The sequence below is a fragment of the Pristis pectinata genome, chromosome 1 (assembly GCF_009764475.1).
Source record: "Pristis pectinata isolate sPriPec2 chromosome 1, sPriPec2.1.pri, whole genome shotgun sequence".
NCBI lineage: Eukaryota > Metazoa > Chordata > Chondrichthyes > Rhinopristiformes > Pristidae > Pristis > Pristis pectinata.
The window spans coordinates 119,658,426-119,679,407 of NC_067405.1; the positions used below are offsets into that span (position 1 = coordinate 119,658,426).

The following is a 20,982-nucleotide window of genomic DNA, read 5'->3' on the forward strand; positions in this document are numbered from 1 at the left end:
CCTAAGGCTAAGATAGCGTGCGGACAACAGAATAAAGTAATGTCGGTGTGCACAAGTTAGCATGCATCGAGTGTTGTTTTGACTTGTCTGTTCATTCACTCCCACCGTGCCTGATGCTGCTAAACACGCAGCGTGCATCTGCCGAGACACATTCCCGACCCTTGCGCTCTCTCTCCAGGTTCCACCCTGTTGCCAATGGAGGGGCGGGAGGAGGGAGGGAGGGAGAGAGAGAGAGAGAGAGAGAGAAGGGGGGGGGGGGGGTGTTTGCTGTCAATCAGGTGACGTCTGTGTGTTTCCGGTGGGTTGCTTTGTGGAGAGTGTCCGATCGGTGAGAGTCGGTCAGCGCCGGAGTGAGGTGCCCTGAATCGGCCTTCATTTCCCCATATACGGTAAAGGAGAAACCCAGTGTGTGACGGCCGGTATCAGGGTTCCGGGCGGGGAGAAGGTCGGGGATCGAGTCACGTAACGAGGCGGACCGCGGGATGAGCGCCGCCGGCTTCACACTGACGACAAGACGCCGAGGCGCTTCGGGAGAGCGAAAAAAAAAGGAAATGAACAACGCACTTGAGCAGCCGAGCTGGCTTTGCAGGGCAGGGCTTCAGTTTAACTAAGGCTTAAGTTTATTTCTGCAGAGGAAAGGAGAGATTGTTTTTGTGGTGGGGAAAGCGACGGGAGAAAATATTATGACCAGCTGGGCCTGAGTGCGGCTGCTTTTTTTTTGCCTTTTAACTTCAACCGTGAAAATGTCGGTTCCTGCCTTTTTAATGTGAAATAAATCACTGCTTTGATCTCTTTTGGGCGAGTGAGGCGCTCAACAGTCGCCCTTTTAGGAGGATCGTTTTGGGGTTAGACAAAAAAAATTGAAACGATAAAATGTCAGCGAAGGTTCGCCTGAAGAAGTTGGAGCAATTGCTCCTGAACGGACCTCAGAAGAATGCAAGTTCAATGAGTGTGGAGACTTTGTTGGATATTTTAATATGTTTGTACAACGAATGTAGCAGCTCGCCTATACGACGGGAAAAATACATTGCAGAATTCCTGGAATGGGGTAAGCAAAACCTTAGATGATCTGTCGTAAAATAATAAGCATTACTTGACCTGTGTCCATATGCGTGAAGCAACTGTGTTTACTTTTAAGGGACAGATTTTTTGAATCTCATTGATTTTCCTTGGCGAGGTAAACATCGGAAAACGAACCTTTTCTCTCATTTGGGATTTATTAAAGCCAGCAGTTAATAATTCGTATTATGTTTCGAAAATTTACAGAACGTCAAAATGAGGTTCTGTTAAAAATTCCAAACGGATAAAAATATGGAATTTAACACACAGTTTACCTGATGGTAATACGTGTGGTTGATTCCTTTTCAAAAGATGATTCCTTATGAACATGAATGTCAACTGCTTGATCCACTGCTGTCATTACAGTCTATTGACTTTTTTATTTATGAGTACCCATGTACTTCACAATTTGAGATCAGTAGGTGGGGATGTGATGCTTAAAAGGTGTGGTGTGTTCCTTCTACCACAAGTTTAACCACATTTTAATTCTTAACGTAATCCTTCTGGAGATTAGTTTGCAACTGTATGTTGGAGACTGATATAACGTTAGTTATATGAGAGTAGTAATAGTTTTAATATTCAGTTTAGTAGCCAATTTAAGTAGCCAACATTCTGTTATGTTCCAAATTAAGAGGATTCACTTCCTGTGCTCTTTCATTGACGTCAGTAATAAGATTAACAACTGAATGGTGATCCATTGTATCACATCTGGCACGAAGAGCTAAACTATTGGATATCTCCTGGCTGTGTCATATGTTTGTAAGGTTTGCTTTGTTCCAAAGGTGAATGGCAGTTCCAGTTCAGCTTCAAATTTAAGTTGCTTGAAAGGGACATAGTTATTTTATGAAAAGTAGCAGCTTTACAATGTGCACAATTCCATTTATAGAAACATATCTTTGGTATTATTTGAGATTCACATCATTGGGTGTAACTAGCAATGTCTAATGTAGTTTGAGAAATTGTTAGCTTTTCAAACTTGTACAGAGGATGTGGGTGTAGCTGGCATTATCTGCATTTATTGATCATCACTAATTGCACTCGAGAAGGTAGTGATTAGATGACTTTTTCAGCCTCAGGTCATCTGTGTGGTGAAGGTATTCTCACAATGCTGCTAGTTAGTTCCAAGATTTTGACCCAGTGACCTCAAAGGAATGGCACTTATGTTTCCAAGTCAGAATGGTGATGTTCATGTATGCCTTCCAGGTGGTAAAGTATGAAGGCATGATGAATGCTATAATAGAACCATTGGCATGTTGTCGTAGTACTTTTTCTAGATGCTTTGCATGGCAGCCATGATGTGGTGGATAGAATGAATATTTAACACTCACTGCTTGTTCTATATTTTACACTTGAGTTTTCTACATGCACACAGAATCTGAAAATTTTAAATTTGGACTGATTTGTAAAATGCACATGGAATGTAAGTACAATACCTTTTGTTTGGTGCATATGCATAAATTAGCTAGACAGATGTCGAGAATGAATTTTTAATCACATTTTAGGAAAATAAGCATTATCTCACAAAAGAAAGATTTAACATTAACTTCCAACTTGCTTTTAAGTGCATTGTATTAAATTATTTTAACTCAGTATAATCAGATTTTGAAGTAAACAATCGAACATTTATAGTTCCCACATCAGTACTTTTCTCCTGTCTTTTGATTGCTTTAATCAATGATGCCCATTACTTACATTTTCTAAACTGCTTATGAGACTTGCCTTTGCAGTAAAATTTAATCTCAATGTAACTTAAGATGTTAAAGGATTTATTTTAATATACTGTTTATAACTTACATCCAGTAAACTTTGTTACATTCCTATGTAGTACCAGATTTTATTTTTTTTAACAGCTGTCAATGCTATATGGGTCATCTCAAACATTGGAATATTCAGGCATGTAAACCCATGAAAATATGTGTCATTCATGATTATTAGGCAGAAAATCCTTCACCAACAGCACAATAATAGCCATCTGGACAAACTTATTAAAATACGTCAGCATGTATGAAATTTTACAGATGTGGAAGGAATCTCTACTTCTGAGCTTTCTAAAATATCTATGTTTGTACAGCTCTTAACGTTTTATAATTTAAAAACAGTCCTGACCTTGGGTCTATGCTTTTTTTGAACCTTTCCAAGCTTCTATATGTCTAACTTTATCATAAAGCAAGCTAGTCAGTTGTATTAGAGTGATTAGATTTCTTTTATGGAGAGATTTGTAACAACATATTCTGATTTATGTAGAATGAATATGTGACTTTGATTTTTAGTTTCAGCATTTTGGATAATGGAAGTTCACCCTTACAGAATTCACAAATCACCACCAAAATATTTGCAATATGGAATAAAAATTTGCTCTTATGGAATTTATGTGGGAATAAAATAACCAAATAAGCCTATTGCAAAAGAAACAACAAATTTTATCAAGGGTTCATGTTATGGAAAATTGCAGTATGGACCACTTTCTAGGAATGCATCCCCTTTGTAACACAGGTGTGTACTGTACCATGCCCCAATATACTTGGGTTTATTCACCTATTTGTCTTTAATCTACTTAACAAACAATATTTTTTGAAAATGTTACTGATTGGTTAAGTAAAGTGACTGCAGCAGTCATATATATGGATTTCCAAAAAGCATTTGAAAAGTTATCTTCCAGGAGTAGTAAAGGGAGAACAAATAGATGTAATTTATCTGCATTTTCAAAAGACCTCTGAAAGTACCACATAAAAAGATGTTGCATTAAATGAGGGCTCACAGGGTTGTGGGGAGAGGAAACATATTTGCCTTTTTCATTTCTGTCCTTTAACTAATGCTCTATCCATGAAAATAATTTGCCATTGAGCTTAGGGTTAGGATTCCACAGAGATTAGTATTGAATCTTCAGCAATTCACAGGTTATATTAATGCCTTAGATTAAAAATACAGAGTGTGGTGGATTGAGGTTGATCAGTGATACAAATCTAAGTGAGAAAGTTGAGCTATGAGGAAGGCACAGAGGCCTGCAAAGATTAAGTGAATGAACAAATAAGGAGGCAGTTGGAGTGCATTGTGGGAAAATATGATTATGCCTTCTAGAAATACAGAAAATACGAGAAGCCAGTTTGTTTTTGTGTGCAGGTTCATAAATCGCAAAATGTATTGATGCAGGTAGGGCAAGCAATTTTGGGGGGGGGGGGGGGGACGGACGGATGAAGAAGCAAATGGGTTGTTAGCCTTTATTGCAAGGGAATGGAATGCAAAAGTAAGGAAATTTGCTGGAATGATTCAGGGCTTTGGAGAGATTACACCTGGCGTACCATGTACAATTTTGGTGTTCATTCCTGAGAAAGGATATAATTGCCTTGGGGGTGGTGTAGCATAAATTTACAAGAATGTTTCCTGAATGAAGAGGTCATTGTGTGAGGTGAGAGTGTATTGCATTCGCCTATAATCACTGCGTTCAGAGAAATGGGAAGTGCATGGCGGCATACAATATTCTGAGGGGCTGCTTTTCTCTGTTTCTCTGGCTGGAGAATCTAGAACATGGGGACGTTGTTTCAAGGCTGATATTGATTTTTTGGATGACAAGGAAATTGTGGGAATGGCAGAAAGATTGAAGAAGTTCATGATCATCCATGATTTTATTAAAAGACAACAGATGTGAGTTGACCACATGGCATATCCTTCTATTGGTTGTGTCTTAGGCTTGATACAAATTGTTTGGAAAGAAAACAACTTGGTCCTTGGGGTTTTCTTAGTCTTCTTTGACATAAGTGTGAGAGTGGGGTTTCTGCTTGGCCTTGGTGGGGTTGGGAATAGGCTGCTAGGATCTTCACCTTATAGTAATCCTACTTTGCTTGGATTAGACAAGAGTTAAGGTGGTAAACCGAAGTGGATTGATTCTGCTTCCTTGTATATTTGATGTTCTGCACTTAGTCTACAATGTTAAAGTTCGTTTTTGACAGAGAAGTAGGATTTGGGAAACAGTGAAGCATTTGAGAATATTGTTGCTGGTGCTAGCAGTGCTCCTTCTGAGGTTCAACAAAATCCATGTTTAATGGAAAATTGGACCTTTATATTTGAACATCAAAGGCTGTGGGAAGCAGGCAGGACGATAGGTCAGTTTTGATTATTTTTAACAAAGAATAAACATGAGTAAGATTGCTTGAATGGCTTTAGAATCATAGAGTTGGACAGCACAGAAATGTGCCCCCCCCATCCCTGTCCCCGTTCCACCAGTCTATGCTGACCTTTTTATCCCATTACACAAATCAAAATTGCCTGCATTAGGACTGTGTCCCTATGCATGACCTGTTTAAGTGACTGTTTAAATGCTTCTTAAACACAGTAATTGTATTTGATTCCACTGCCTCTACTGCCACTGTATTTCCAGATATCAACCACTCTCTGTGTAAAGGGAAAAAACCCTACCCCTCAGATCCCCTCTAAAACTCCTTCTTAAACCTATGCTCTCTTGTTTTTGATGCCCTACCATTGCTCATATGCTATAAGCTTCTGTAGTTCTAAATGCAGATTTTGGCAATCAAAGGTAGTTTTAATTTTTTTGTTCAGTTACGGTACTTTCAGAACTAGACAGAAACCACTCTTTTTAAGAATTGGATCAACTGTTTAAATTGTAGAAGACTTGTATTTTTCACATGATTTTAATTTTCTTGTGGACATCTGCACCTTTATGCTCAATTCTGGCATTTTGATATTTTCATAACACTTGCATTTTTTTCAAATATCTGAAAAGTTACTTGTGTTTTCCACTTACGAAATTTGGTTAAGGAGGATGTTTAGTATGGACTAACAATGTGGTTAGAAAAATGTCAGCTGCTGTTTATGTGTCTTATATCAGATCTCAGTGCCGCAGGTTTTGTGAACTATTTATGTGTGAAAATTTGTATTGCCTGGTATTGGAATTAAGTAATTTGGACTACCTGTATATGTTTATGTATCTTAAATATTAAAGGAAGAATTAGGTATTATCCATATGACCCTTTTTGTACCACATATATGCAATAATTTTGCTATTATGGTGTTCAAATTTGAAATAAGAATTCTGTAGATAGCTGAGTTATTGAAGAGAAGAACATTTAATTTTGTTCTAAATGCGGTATTGTCATTTGTCTTAAATATTCATCGGGCCCCAGATCTATTAACATTTGAAGTTTTGAAGACTTTTTTTTTGAAACCTTACAAATTTTAACCTGTTCTTTAATTGCAGCTAAATTGTACCCTTGTTTTACACCCACATTTCATCTGCAGTAGTCAGTTAACAACATACAAATTTACAAAAATATTAAGCCACACATACAGATGTTATTGACTCACCCCAAACATCTAAAAGCTTGGAAGAAGCAGATAAAGAAATACAGCCAATTTAGGAAAAAATCTTTGTGGCTTTCTGACGTAATCGAGCAAAGTTCCTGGATATCATGTCAGATCATAATTTCATTTAATCCTAACTAAATAGCAAACTACCCATATACCAAGAGATGCCTTGTTTGCTTATGATTTTTTATTTCACTTTCAAGCAACAGATATGAATCCATGTTGTTTTTAAAGTTTATTTTTGAGGGCATAACTTGCTATTACACAATACTATTTTTTTCCAGAAGGGTTTCATATGCATTGTCTGTTGTCCTTTTGTTTCCATCCGTTTCAAATAACTTAGCTAACCTGCATTTAATCCGTTGAACAAATTAAAAGCATCAATCCTTCTAATCCTGCTTTTCTAAAATAAGTAGCACTAACTCTACAAGCCTATTCTGATAACTAAAGACTAGAGGGAATGCTGGAAACATTCAGTAGGTCAGCAGGATCTGTTGATAGAGACATTTGGTTCATTTTTCTGGTTGATTTAGTTTATATCAGAACTTGTTTTTATTTTTAGATTTCTTCATTGACAGTTTTTTTTTGTTTCTTGCTGAACAAAGTTTTGATTATAATTTGTACCTTCTCCAGAGCATGTGTAAGTACTAAGACTAGATATAAATACCACTGCAGGTGTACCAGTAAGCTTATATAGGTATGATATTGTTTTATACAGCACTATGTAATCCTTACAAATCAGCCTAAAAGCACTTAGACGTTCTATAATCACCTTCCATTCACCTTTTGTATCTTTAATGATGAGAAGGTCTAGCCTACTTAGTTAACTAAATTGAGCTGCAACCTATTGATTTGCTATAAATTACTAACCTTTGTGCACATTTTAATGTCATCTGTGAAATCTCATGATTCCATTAATGCCCTCATCCAAATCTTAAATTATATTATAGACAATGGTGGCATTATTATGAGGCCTTTTGGAACTCAACTTGAGCAACCTCTGTCCTAATATTAATGACCTTTAAGTTGGAATCTAATTAGTTTTTATCCACAATAATATCTGTTTGGTAACCCCATAAAATTTTTTTTAATATATATTATTTTGTTTGTATCCTCAAATAATTTAGATGAGTGAAGCAAGACCTGTAATGGGCCAAATCTTGTTAGCTGGCGTCACAGGTACAAATCGGAAGCACAAGCTTTCAGCCATTGAATCTTTGTGTCTTGGAAGCACAGAAGTCTGAGACTTATTGTTAGATGGTTCATCATTGCTCATTTCCTTGTTGGATTCTACATGATCTGGGTCTTGCTGGGATTCCCCAGCATTACACTGGGCAATCATCAAACAGACCTCCTTGATTTCGAACCAAATTCTTTGCAGATTTGGAGGCAAAGTGGAAGGCATTTAACTTTTAATAATTATTTTATTTTACTCAACAGATTTTTAAGTTTTTAATTACTCTTTTATTTTGATTATTTACTTTACTGTTGTTAGTTTTTAAATATCTCTGAATGTCAGATACACTTAAAACTCTTGGATCGGAAGGTTTAGAGGGATATGGGCCAAATGTTGGCAAATAGGACTAGCTTAGATGGGATCTTGGTTGGCATGGACGAGTTGGGGCGAAGGGCCTGTTTCCGTGTTGTATTGCTCTGATTCTTTCAGCTTTGCCTCTGTCAAAGCCTGTGGGAGGCATTATAGGGTTGCCCCACTGAATTATGCCATCTGCAGCTTGGTCGTTGCTGAGCTTTCGTCATCTGACTCAAGCACACCAGTGAGATCAGTCCTTTATATCTACACGAGGTCAGTAGTGGCGCATAGGGACTGTGGATGGTTGGCTAGATTCAGTAAGATTCTGCCCACTAGGCCTTGTTGATGCCTACAACCAAAAAAATTCCTGAGTAAATATAAATGATATTCAGTATGATTGTTTGTAGTAGCTTCTGCCTCTGTTTCCAAATCTACCACAGACTGGTATTTTATAACTTTTGCAGAAACCGTGAGTAATATTTAAAATGTGACTGATTCTCTTTTCACCAAAGATGGACCACTTGTATATTATTTCATTAATATTAAGCTTGCATGGCTGTAATTTGCTCTGTTGCTCTCTAGGAATCTAGCAACATAACCAGGCCATTTAGCCCTTTACGCCTATCCTACCATTCTGTGGGATCACGTGTGATCTGTGGCTTGACTTTTTCCAGGATTCCTTAACATTTGGTTTTCAAATATCTGTCATTCTCTCAGATTTAAAATGAACAATTGACCCAGCATTAGTTGGGGAAGTGAGTTACAAATTTCTATCATCTGCGTAAGCATCTAACTTGACTCTTGAGAGGACTAGTTCTAATTTTTGGACAATGTCCTCTGGTTATCCTCAACCCCTCAACTGGTAGAAATAGTTCTCTGTATTCACTTGCAGTTCCCTGTAATATCTTGAAAATTTTGATCAAGTCGTAAATTTCTAAATTACAGGCTCTTTTCTCCCAATTTAACCATTGGAGTCCAGGTATTATTCAGGTAATTCTATGCTGTTTTCTCTCCAAGCCTAATCTATCAGTCCTAATATGTTTACTACCGGTTTTACCCCTTCACTCAATCTACTAATGCCTCTGCAATATAATGTTCCATATTCAGTGTTTACAATTTTGCCTCTCATTGTGTTATTGGCAAACCTGGATTCATGGCTTGCTATCTTAAGTAATGAAATATTTATTGTGATTGTTTTTTCAAAAAAAAGCAAACAATCTGACATAACTGCAACTGAGAGTTACAATATAGACATGCTTTGCTGCAAAAAGACAAGCTCATAGGGGACAGCTTAACAACTTAATTCATAGATTCTATTGAACTATTAAAGCCTATTGGCTATTCCTCTAACTGTGCTTGTTACTAGATTTTGATTTGAGATATGTGGTGTATACAGTTTTCATGCAGCATCCAGAAAATAGGAAATGTAGAACTTCATAATCATGGAGACGCAAAAAATTCTGCAGATGCTGGAATCTGGAGCAATACACAAAAAGTGCTGGAGGAACTCAGCAGGTCAGGCAACATCTATGGAGGGAAGTAAACAGTCAGCGTTTTGGGTCGAGAACCTTCATCAGTTTTTTTCCAGGATTCTCTATGATTACTATTAAAATACCGAGTTGTGGAAAACTTGGAAGTGAGTGGCAGCTGCTGAAAAATAATCATTTTTTTGGTGGATTGAACATTTTTTTCACTTTGGTCTACCACTGAATTACTTATGCCACTTTAATGAAAACAACTGATGCAATGAATATTTAATGTAAAAGCTGCTACAGCTTTAAATACTTGAGAAGCAGCAATTGAAGATTATAATAGGTTACAGAAAGCAGTCTTTTGTTTAATGTTGATATAAGGCAAATGGCAAAATTATCAAATAGATTGTTTTAAAAAAAATCCTCTATACCTTCCACTCATGGCATGAAATAAGTAGACAGTGCAGAATAATAATTTTTATGTACATGTACATATGGTACCTGAAGATAAAAGACAAGTTCAATTGCAATGTTAGACAGTCCCTTCTTGGAAGTCCCTTTGCCACAGGGAAGGCTTGTACATTTTCACTTGCAAAGTTTGTTGTATTTTTTGTAGTTTTTATTAACATCCATTTAAAATTAATGCACGTGGTATTTCAGTGCTATAGTATACTCATTAAAGAGTGTTCTTGGGATTTGGGTGATTCTTGTATCCATATTGGTTACTGTTGTGGGCTTTCTTATTCATTTTTTGTCCTTGTAGAGATGGTGCCCATAAAATAGTTTAATGGAAGGGAGTTTCAGGAATTGATCCATGAGTGATAATGGATCAGTGAATATTTCACCAAGAATGGAGGAGATTACTTAGTGGGAAAACTCCATTCTTGACCTCTCTGTTCCTGTTAGTGCAGCTGCTGAACATGGTTAGATCTAAGATCTTTCATGAGGAAATCCTGCTATGATGCCTGAAACAGTGATGTTTGTCATTTGGCTATTAAAATCTCCCTTGGATAAAATTTGTTTGGGCAAAATTTGTTTGGGCTTCATGTTGAAGTAATCTCAATGCTGTTAGACTGCCAATACAATAACAGCTATTTTCTTTGTTTAGCAGTTTAAAACAAAACTAATATTAAGAAAATGCTCCTGCTCTAATTTGGTGTGTGATCATTTATAATGCAATTCAAATAATACTTTTGAATTGAGAGAATCCTTTCTTGCTTTGAAGAAATATCTTTTACTTTATGCTGTGAGTGACCATCCTGTGAAACTTATTAAGTTTCATGGGGCAGTTTAGTGTTAGGTTATTAGTTGACTTGGGATTTTAGCTGTGAATTTGATCTGTTTCCTCAGTACTTGTTGAGGTTCCATTAATTAAAAAGAGCCTTATAATATAAAATGGCTGATTTCATGTATTATAATATGATAATGTTTGTTATGACAAATTTAATCATATTTAATAAGAATGTCACTTCAGCATGTTGGACTTTGCCCTTTCTCCTCTTTCATCCTCCCATTTCTAGTTACGTGATATTGCTTTCCTTGTGCTTGGAGCTGTTAGTCAATGATCTTGAAAATTTCCTAAATAACCTTTCAGGTCAGAAGGTTTTAATAGTAATCAACCTGATACTTTACTTTTACAAGTTTAAAACAAAAATCTGTTGTTAAATGGCAAATAAATAGGCATACCCATAATGAGTTCCCCTAAACTTTCATCATTATCTTTATAGCTTTTGCATTTTATGCTAATGTGTTTTTTTTGTTTTAAGGTTCCAATAAATAAACTGGTATTTTCCTGTTGGGCCCATTTGGTAACTAGTTGTTCTCAAAAGTATGCACTGAAATTATATTTCTCAATTCTGACACCAATTTCACAGCAGCAGGAAGTGCATTTCTTAAGACAAACTAGAACAATGCAGCTTTTGAAGATTTTGGGGAAATTGCATCCGACCTCCCAGGCAACATTGCTGATTTTGAGAGAAAATGCAGCTGTTGGCTTAAAGCTGGAATAGTTTAGGAATTCTTAACACTTGCAGAAATATAAAGTGGTATTAAGATGCTTATAAATTTACTCTTGGATACATTTGTTGTATAAGGTCTTGAAAAATTGGCTGTGATTGAGCATTTCCTGAAATGGGTAACAAATTTGATAACCATTTCTAATGTGATATTAGACCCAATGGCTTACAATTATTCTATATAATTTATTGACATTATGGAACAAGATTAATTGCAAAAGATTAAATAAAGATGCAGTTATCTCATAAGCAAAATTTTGAATGGTTTTAGAAGCAAAAATATGTCGAATATGAAACATTGATTCTGTTTCTGTCTCCACAGATGCTGTTTGACCTGCTGAGTATTTATATCATTTTCTGTTTTTGTTTTGAATTGTTTTATTTGATGATTAGTATTTTGCTTGGATCATGGGCATGCTTTACAAATATCTTCTATCCTGTTACATTGATTGTGATGGACTCGTACAGCATGGAAGTGGGTCCTTTGGCCACCAAGTCCACATTGACCATCAAGCAATCACTTACACTAATGCTACATTAATCCCATTTTATTCTGTCTACATTCCCATCAATTTCCCTAGATATCATCATTCACCTACACACTAGGGGCAATTTTACAGGAGCCAATTAACTGACCCACCTGTATGTCTTTGAGATGTGGGAGAAAAGTGGAGCACCTGGAGTAAACCCACACAGTGACAATGTACAAAGTCCACACAGTCAGCACCAGAGATCAGGATTAAATCTGGGTTGCTGGAGCTGTGAGGCAGCAGAAGTACTAGCTGTGCCAGGGTGCCGCCCAGATTGTGTTAAGGATTGGAAACTGGCCAGGAATTGATTTAAACCTAGCTGCCTCAAGAAGGATCTTGTATGAAACAAGATAGCTTTTGATATATTCATTTTTGTGACCTCTGTTGCTGGTAGGCCAGCATTTCATGCCCATCCCTAAGTGTTCTTGAGAAGAGGGTGGTGAGCTACTTTCTTGAACTGCTGAAGTTCTTCTACAGTGCCGTTAGGCAGGAAGTTCCAGAATTTAGTCCTGGCAAAGATGAAGACGCACAACTTGGAGAGGGACCTGTCGGTGGTGTTGTTCTCATGCTCCTGCTGCCTTTGTCCTTGGTGGTAGAGGTTGCAGGTTTGGGAGCCACTGGCAGTTGCCTGGGCAAGTAACTACAGCACATTTTGTAGATAGTGTACAATTCAATACACTGCCAGCACTGTGTGCCAGTGGTGGAGGGAATGAATACTTAGGGTGGTTGATGGGATGCCAGTCAAGTGGGCTACTTTGCCCTGGATGACGTCAACTGCTTGAAATTTGTTGGAGCTGCACTCATCCAGCCATCATTGATGAGGGGAATGTATTTGGACCCCTCCCCCAGCCCACTGTCAGCTGTTTAATTGTCCACCACTATGCAAGACTAGACGTGGCAGGACTGCAGAGCTTTAATCTGATCTGTTGTCTGTGAGATTATGTAGCACTATTGCATGCAGTTTTTGTTGTTGAACATGTAGTTGGTCCTTAATTGCAGCTTCATTAGGCTGGCACCTCATCATTTTTAGGTAAGCTTCTGGCAAGCTCTTTAGTGCTTAATGAACCATGGTTGATCAGCCTTCTTGATAGTAATGGGAGAATGAGGGATCTGCCATTTCTGTTGCTTATGGTCCATAGTAACTCATAGATGCCCAATTTTTGAGATATCAGATCTGTTTTGAGACTATCTCATGTTTGTAGTGCTACACAACACCATGGAAGGTGACCTTGATGTAAAGAATAGATATTGTCTCCACAAGGCTCTGTGCGATGGTCACTTCTACCTATGCTATCGTGGACAGATGTATCTAGCACAGGCAGCTTGGTGAATACGTGATCAAGTATGTATTCCCTGGTATCATTACCAGCCATAGACCCAGTCTGGCAGCTGTATCCTTTAGGATTTGGCCAGCTCAGTTTGTGGTGGTGCTTCCATTGCCACTTCTAGTAATATACATTGAAGTGCCCCATCCAGATTATATTCTGTATCCCTACTACTTTCAGTGCTTCTTCCAAGTATTGTTCAACATATCTAATTCAAACACTTTTGTACCTGTTTAAGAATGACGTTGAAATGTGATTTAACCTTAATAGGTATCATTTGCATGATATAAACAGGAAAATGTTAGTTTGTTAACTCGGACATGCAGAAATGTAATTGAGTGAAATGTTATATTGAGGTGTAATAATTTAGAGATGCTTAGAACTGGGTTACATTTGTACTTGTCCTCTATCCTGTGTTAAATGGGAAACCATTTCTAAGCAGATGTGTTACAATAAACATTGCACAGTAACTGATTTGATTGTCACATGCTTGTGGAGGGAATAAAAAGGCATGAGGTTGAGCCTTGACTTTCACTGCCCATTAATTTGGAGCTCAACTGCTATGGAAGTTCTGCACGAACTTGCTCTCTATTGGCAAGAAAGCAATGTTAGTGTATTGGCATTTGAAGATAAGTATAATTTACTACCCACAATCACCGCGCCTCTTTGGGGAATGTACGAACAAGGATAAGGGTGTGTGTATCTTTTTCTTTGAGCTGTTTGTAATGAGCCATTTTTTAAAAATTAAGCTCAGCACTGAAAGCTGTTTCATAATAAATGTCCAAAGTAAAAGTCTCACTTTTGTCAATATGTTATGCTTTTATTCTTCAGTTAATCATTGGTTTCTTTTTAGCACTCAAAACTAAGAACCAACTATTTTTGGACCTATCCATGTTGGCCAGTTTAATGATTTTTGGTTAAACACTGTGGCTTTGTTACAGGAGATTCTTGGTTTCAAAAGTAAGTGAAGGGTTCAACAACTACTTGAATTTATATGGTGCCATTAATATTGCAAAACTTTACAAGAGTATGAAACAAAATTTGACTAGAGTCTCATAAGGAGAAATTGGAATAGGTGAGTTGGGTTTTAAAGTACATCTTAAAAGGAGAAGGTTATGTTGAGAATTTCCAAACTTCGAACTTGGATACCCTGGGGCATGTGTTAAGTGATCATCACTGGAGCCACTCAAGATCTCAGTGGGTTGTGGTGTTAGAGCAGATGAGAGAAATGGAGAGGAGCAAGGCCCTGGAGGTTTTTTTGAAAAGCAATTTGAGAATTTCACAAGTCATGCATGGATGGACTGGGAGCCAGTTTAGGTCACTGAGCATAGTGGTAATGTTAATGGAGTCTTATGTGGATTAAGATACATGTGGAAAGGTTTTAGATGAACTTGTCTACTATTGGTACGAGGTGTTAGTCTAGCCAAGAGAATGTTTGATTAGTCCACCATGTTGGTAACAGGTATGGATGGTCTCTGCAGCGGCAGAGCCCATGGAAAAGTTGAGATAGTTAATTTCACAGAAATGTATGTCGATGGTCTTGATGGTAGTGAAATTGCGGTTGGTAACTTATCTCAGGGTTAAATAGCATATCATAGTTTGAACAGTTGGATTGGACCATGTCCCATGGTTAAACTGAGGGATGGTGTGTTGTGGTGACCAAAGATTGTTTTTAGTCTATCCACTACTTAATTGGGAATACTGGATGTTTGATGAGTGGCATGATAAATCCAAGCTACTGGAGTGGTTGAGAGAAGTGGTGGTGTGTTAGAGCAGAATATTGTTTGCCTATGTATTTAGTTACACACCGTCATTTTATAATATTGCCTGGCCTGAGTGTAAATGAAATATAAGAAGGCACCAACAGTAAGCCTTTGAGACACCCTGATACCTTTTGAAACGTGGAGATGTGGGGAAGAGTTGTGGAGGTATTGTCATGTTCAGTGAATTTGAGTGGAAAGAGATACTGGACTTTGTTAGAACTTTAGAAGTGCAGTCGCATCAGAAGGTTCTGAGGTGTGTGTTGATGACTGATTTAGAGGGAACAGTACCTGAGGAGAGGGTACTGACAATATCAGCTGACATTAATGCATACTGTAAGTGGCATTGCATTATTATTGATCCATGTATAGTATGGCTTCTAGTTCATTCCTTACTCTGTGCTCTTAACTGGTCATTGCTTGTTTTGAAAAAAAAGATTTTGCTCAGTTTGACACCTTATGAGCTTTGTAAAAGCCATATTGTGCAGTGGATGAGCTGGTAGATATCTTTGTTATTCTACAACAATATCTTTTCAAAATACACTTTGTCATCACTTGTATGTCATCAATAAATGGGTAAGGCCAGAACAAGAATGTGATCTTTTATTTCTTTGCTGTAACAGTAAGGCTTTCTTCTTGCATCTTTTTTTGTAATGCACTTTCTGGTATGGAACATTGATCTCAATATTTCTGACAAAGATTTCTACCAGCTCATCCACTGCACAACAAATGGCTTTTATGAAGCTCATAAGGTGTCGAACTGAGCAAAATCATTTTTTTCAAAACAAGAAATGACCAGTTACGAGCACAGCCACTTGTTGGGACCATTTTGTTTGCACATATGATGAGAAGTGATTTTTTTAAAAAAATAACCAAATTGCTTGGATAGCTAGGCTGATTTTGAAGTCTATTTAAGTGATTTTTCAGTATGTTTAAAAAAAATCCTTCAAATGAGTTTTTCTAATGACTATGACAGTGTTAGTGGAGCAGAGATGCAAAAAATCGTAATGTCTATAGCCTCATAATATTGAGAGTTGGCTAAGATGCATGTTGTTGCTTGTTCCTGTGGTGTACAGCGTAGTTTACTGTTTTTGTTCTCAGAATGTGGCATCCTACCTTTGAAGTAGATGTAGCTATGTAAAAGGAAAATGGCCTTGCCCATTTTGGTGATGCTTGTGATCACTCACCCTTTCCTCACTGAGGGGTCAGCGGTGGAAAGAGTGAGCAACTTCAAGTTCCTGGGCGTTAACATCTCAGAGAATCTATCCTGAGCCCAACACATTGATGCAATCACGAAGAAGGCATGCCAGCGGCTCTACTTCGTTAGGAGTTTGAGGAGATCTGGTATGTCACCAAAGACTCTTGCAAATTTCTATAGATGTATGGTGGAGAGAATTCTGACCGGTGCATCACCGTCTGGTATGGAACCTCCAATGCACAGAATTACAAGAGACTGCAGAGGGTTATAGACTTGGCCAGCTCCATCCCAGGCATAACCCTCACCACCAAAGAGGACATCTTCAAGAGGTGGTGCCTCGAGAGGGTGGCATGCATCATTAAGGTCCCTCACCATCCAGGACATGCCCTCTTCTCGTTACTACTATCAGGGAGGAGGTACAGGAGCCTGAAGACGTCAACTCAACAATTCAGGAACAGCTTCTTCCCTTCTGCCATCAGATTTATGAACGGTCCATGAACACTACCTCATTATTCCTTTTCTTTTGCACTATTTATTTATTTTTGTAATTGATAGTAATTTTTATATCTTTGCACTGTACTGCTGTCACAAAACAACAAATTTCATGTCACACGTCAGAGATAACAAACCTCATTCTTGTACGAGGATTTTGGATGCAGTGGCAAAATCAATGGGATGCACACTTTATGAATTGAAAGAGATCGACTTCCTTTTGTATTTGAGATTAATGACGGGCTTTCCTGGCAATTATTCTCAGTGCTAAAAAAATTGCCAAGTTCTGATTGCTCACAGTAGTTTAGCCACTGCCTGTTTTTCAGCTGGCTAGTTAAATGCTTTGTTAAACCTTCTGTTGTCAAATGAGGAAATAACTGCCCAAGGAGGTTGTGGAGGCAGCTCTCATAAAAATTTTAGCAGCATCTGGCTGAGCCCTTGAATTGCCATGGCATAGTAGGCTATGGATTAAGTGCTGCTAAATGGTATTAATATAGATAGGTACTTAAAAAGAGATATAAAAAGAGAAAATACTAGATTTCCAGCATCTACAGTTTTAAAAATTTTCTGTAGGTACTTGATGTTTGGCTTAGACGTGGTGGGCTGAAGGGTCTGTTTCTGTGCTATATGACTTTATGATTTCAAATGACATCTGAGGTAGGCTGATGTAGACAAAATCAATCAGTTCTGTAAGTAACTTCCAGACACAGTTTGTATTTGGTCCACATGTGAAATAGAGTACACATGCCAAGAAATAATTGTAGTTTCTTCCCTAGATTTAAAGTTATTTACAGAAGTTTTGGTAATACCCTAAACTTGTGTTGCTCTGCTCTCATTACTGTTATTGATTTTGCAGAAGATGCAGCCTTTTGGATTTAGTGGCCCATGAATTTAGAGATCAGGAAAAGCCCAAAGCGTGCAGATTTCTGTGTGTCCTAAGCTTAATTTTAGTTTCTTTCATTTAATTTAAAAAAAAATCAGTTTAAAATTGCATTTCTAAATAAAAGCTTATGATATTCCATTAGTGCTATGTGCAGATGAATCTTTCCTCTTATAGTATGATCTCATGATTTTGACACAGATGTGGAATGAAATAGGGTGGGAATATTTGAGGAAAGGGAGTGCATTGAGAAAATGAATCTTTTTTTTAATACAGCTTCAGATTTATTTTGCTTTTAGTATTTTTATTTGTGCAACATTGTTGGTGATAAATGTATGGATGTGGGACATATAAAAAAAACATGAGTATTAAAGCTATATTTAAAACTTTGCCAGTTTATGGTGGGATGTTCAATTTTTCAATGTCTATAGTCACATTTACAGAAAAACAATAACATTGTCTTAATTGTTACATCAGATTAAACCTGAGATTAACAATTTCACATTCTAGAAAATCCTGTCAGAGATAATGGAGAATTAGTTGTTTCTTGTGATATTTGGACATTTATTTACCTTTTTTTTTGTATCTTTAATATTGCATCCTTTTAGATTAACCTATTTGGCAATGGTGCTGACTCATACTACTGGATACATTGTCAATCTAAGCAGTTTGCCTCTGCATTATTAGTTTTGTTCTGTTAATTTGTTAGAGATGTCTTTCATGCACTTTTTTTGAATGAAGCTGGGATTATGTTCTACTTTTCCATTATTGATTCGGAAGTCAAAACATTGAAATCTTTTTTTTCATATTGTGACTGCAGTGATGCAGATAGAAAACTGGTATCCAATACGTATATGTAACCAACTACTCGTACCCCCATACCATGAAGGCAGGGTGATGATACAGTTGCTACTACCACAGAACTAATGTGGTGGTATATGCAAACATGTTTAAACTTAAAACATAGAACAGTACAGCACAGGACAGGCCCTTTGGCCCACAATGTTGTGCCGACATAGCTAATCCCTCCTACCTTCATTCTTTATAAAGTTAAAAATGATGCGCGCCCTAAAAGGGATGGGTAAGGGTGCGGGGGAAGGTGGTGGTAAAGTGGTATCATTGTAGTGCATTCATTAATTTACAGGATTTGTAATCCGAAGGCCTTGACCAACATCCCTGAAACCTAAGTTCAAATCCCACAGTGGTATTGTGTAATTTAAGTGCAGTTAATAATTTAATCATTAAAAAAGATTCATCATTAGTAACTGATGGCCTCAACATCGATTTCTCTAACCCCTCCCCGCCCCCTTGTCTTCCCACATTCCTGTGGCCCCTCCCCCTTTTTCCCCTTCCCCCGCCCTCATGACCTGCCCATCTCTTCCCCCGCCCTATAATCTCTCAACTTCTTACATCTCCTCGCTTCCCCATCATTCTACCTTCCCCCTCTCACCTGGACTCACCTATCACCTGCCTGCATGTGCTCCTCCCTTCCCCTGACCTTATTCTAGTTTCTGCCCTCTTCCTTTCCAGTCCTGATGAAGGGTGTCGACCTGAAACGTCGACTGTTTATTTCTCTCCAGAGGTGCTGCCTGACCTGCTGTGTTCCTCCAGCACTTCTTGTGTATTGCTCCAGATTCCAGCATCTGCAGAATCTTTTGTGTCATCATTAGTAATGATGGTCACAGAAATATTGTAGGCTGTACATGACTTTGGACCCACCAATGTAGTTGATTCTTAAGTGGTCTGGCAAGGCACTCAGTTGTACCATGTGTGGTGAATAAAATATGACTAACTACCTTGACACCAGATTCAGACAAGGCATAGTTGCTTCCAGCCCAATAGATCTTGCAAATCCTCCTCTCAAAGATCTGGAAATGGGTGTCTTAATTGGGAAAGCTTTCCTACACACTCATCAAGCAACAGCTTGATGTAGTTGTACTCACTGATCATATCTTACACAAATGTTGCTGCCAGACTCCTCCTTCACAATCCTTCAATAAGCCCTACTGGCAGGACAGATCCCTCAGTGGTGCAGTGGTATGCAGGTGGGAAGGAATAGTCCTGGGGGTCCTCAATATTGGCTGCAGACTCTGAGTTTCATGACATCAGATCAAACATGGATAAAATAACCATGCATCATCTTCCGATTACCATTCTCCCAGCTATACTACTAATCAAATCCAGCAGCTTGCCCCTAATCAGTCTACTCTCAGTGGAAGGTATTGTTGACAGTGCTATCAAGAAGCATGTCACCACTAACCAGCTCACCATTTCCCAGTTTGCTTCACCAAGACCACTTGATTCAAATGTGTACTAAAGAGCTGAATTCAGAAGGTGAGTGGAGAGTAATTACCTTTGGCATAATGGCAGCATGTGACTGAGGGTGGAATCAAGGAACTCTGGTAAGACGAACATTAGGCATCAACTTTGCAAAAAGGAAGGTAGTTATGGTTGTTGGGGATTTATCATCTCACTCCTAAGACTTTACTCCATGCATTCCAAGGACATGATCCTTCGCCCAGTGATCTTCCATTAAGAGGTAGGGGAAGTTCGCTGATGAATGCTGAATGTAGAGTTCCATGTACAAGTCCTGAGCAACCCATGCCTACATTGCTGCAAGACCTAGACACAGATCTGGCGTGGGCTGATAAGTGGTAAGTATCACTTGCACTGCAAAAGTTCCAGACAGTGACAATCTCCAACAAGAGAAAGTGTCAATGACATTCACTGGAATTGCCATTGTTGAGACCCCACCAGCAACATCCCTGGTGTCACCATTTGGTTACAAGCTCATTGAGACCAGCCACATAAATACTGTGGTGACAAGAGCAGGTTCAAGGCTGAGTATCCTGTGGTAAGTGACTCTCCTGACACCCAAGGCCTTTCCGCCATCAAAAAGTCACACGTCAGTGTGATGGAATACTTTCCATTTGCCTGGATAAGTGCAGCACGAACAATAATTGGAAAGCTCCAGACCATTCAGGATAAAGCAATGTGCTTTTTTGGTACCCCATCCACTAAATAATTATTGCCACCACTCGCAGATGGTGCCTATGATGTGTACTACTAATAAAGAGACCTTGCATTTACTCACATAGGCTACTCTGACAGCACCTCCAAATCCATGACTTGCACTACCACCACCATCAGGTGGATGGGAACACCACTAACCCCTCCAACCTTCTACCCTCCCCTGACCCAGCTCCAACCCTTGCCGTGTCTTCACTATCCCCTTCAACTGTCCCCTCCCTGAGGCGGAACAATCTGTCTTCAGCAGGGCCTTTGCCTTTGTCCCTCTGCACCTGCACCTCAACGAGTTCTGCACACGCCATGACACTGAACTCTTCTTCCTCTGCCCCTGCGCCTACTACTTCGGCAAGGATTCCCCACCCGCTACCGAT

The 20,982-nt window shown here is 38.4% G+C and overlaps 1 protein-coding gene across 1 annotated transcript in view; it reads left to right on the forward strand.

The window, feature by feature from the left end:
- The first annotated feature begins 276 nt into the window (after positions 1-276).
- The window catches only part of cdc42bpb (CDC42 binding protein kinase beta (DMPK-like)), a 159,640-nt gene continuing 138,934 nt past the window's right edge, over positions 277-20,982 (forward strand). The window contains exon 1 of the mRNA XM_052013435.1: positions 277-1,048. Within this exon, the coding sequence (XP_051869395.1) occupies positions 874-1,048 (175 nt within the window). The 5' untranslated portion in view covers positions 277-873. The remainder of the gene's footprint in view (positions 1,049-20,982) is intronic.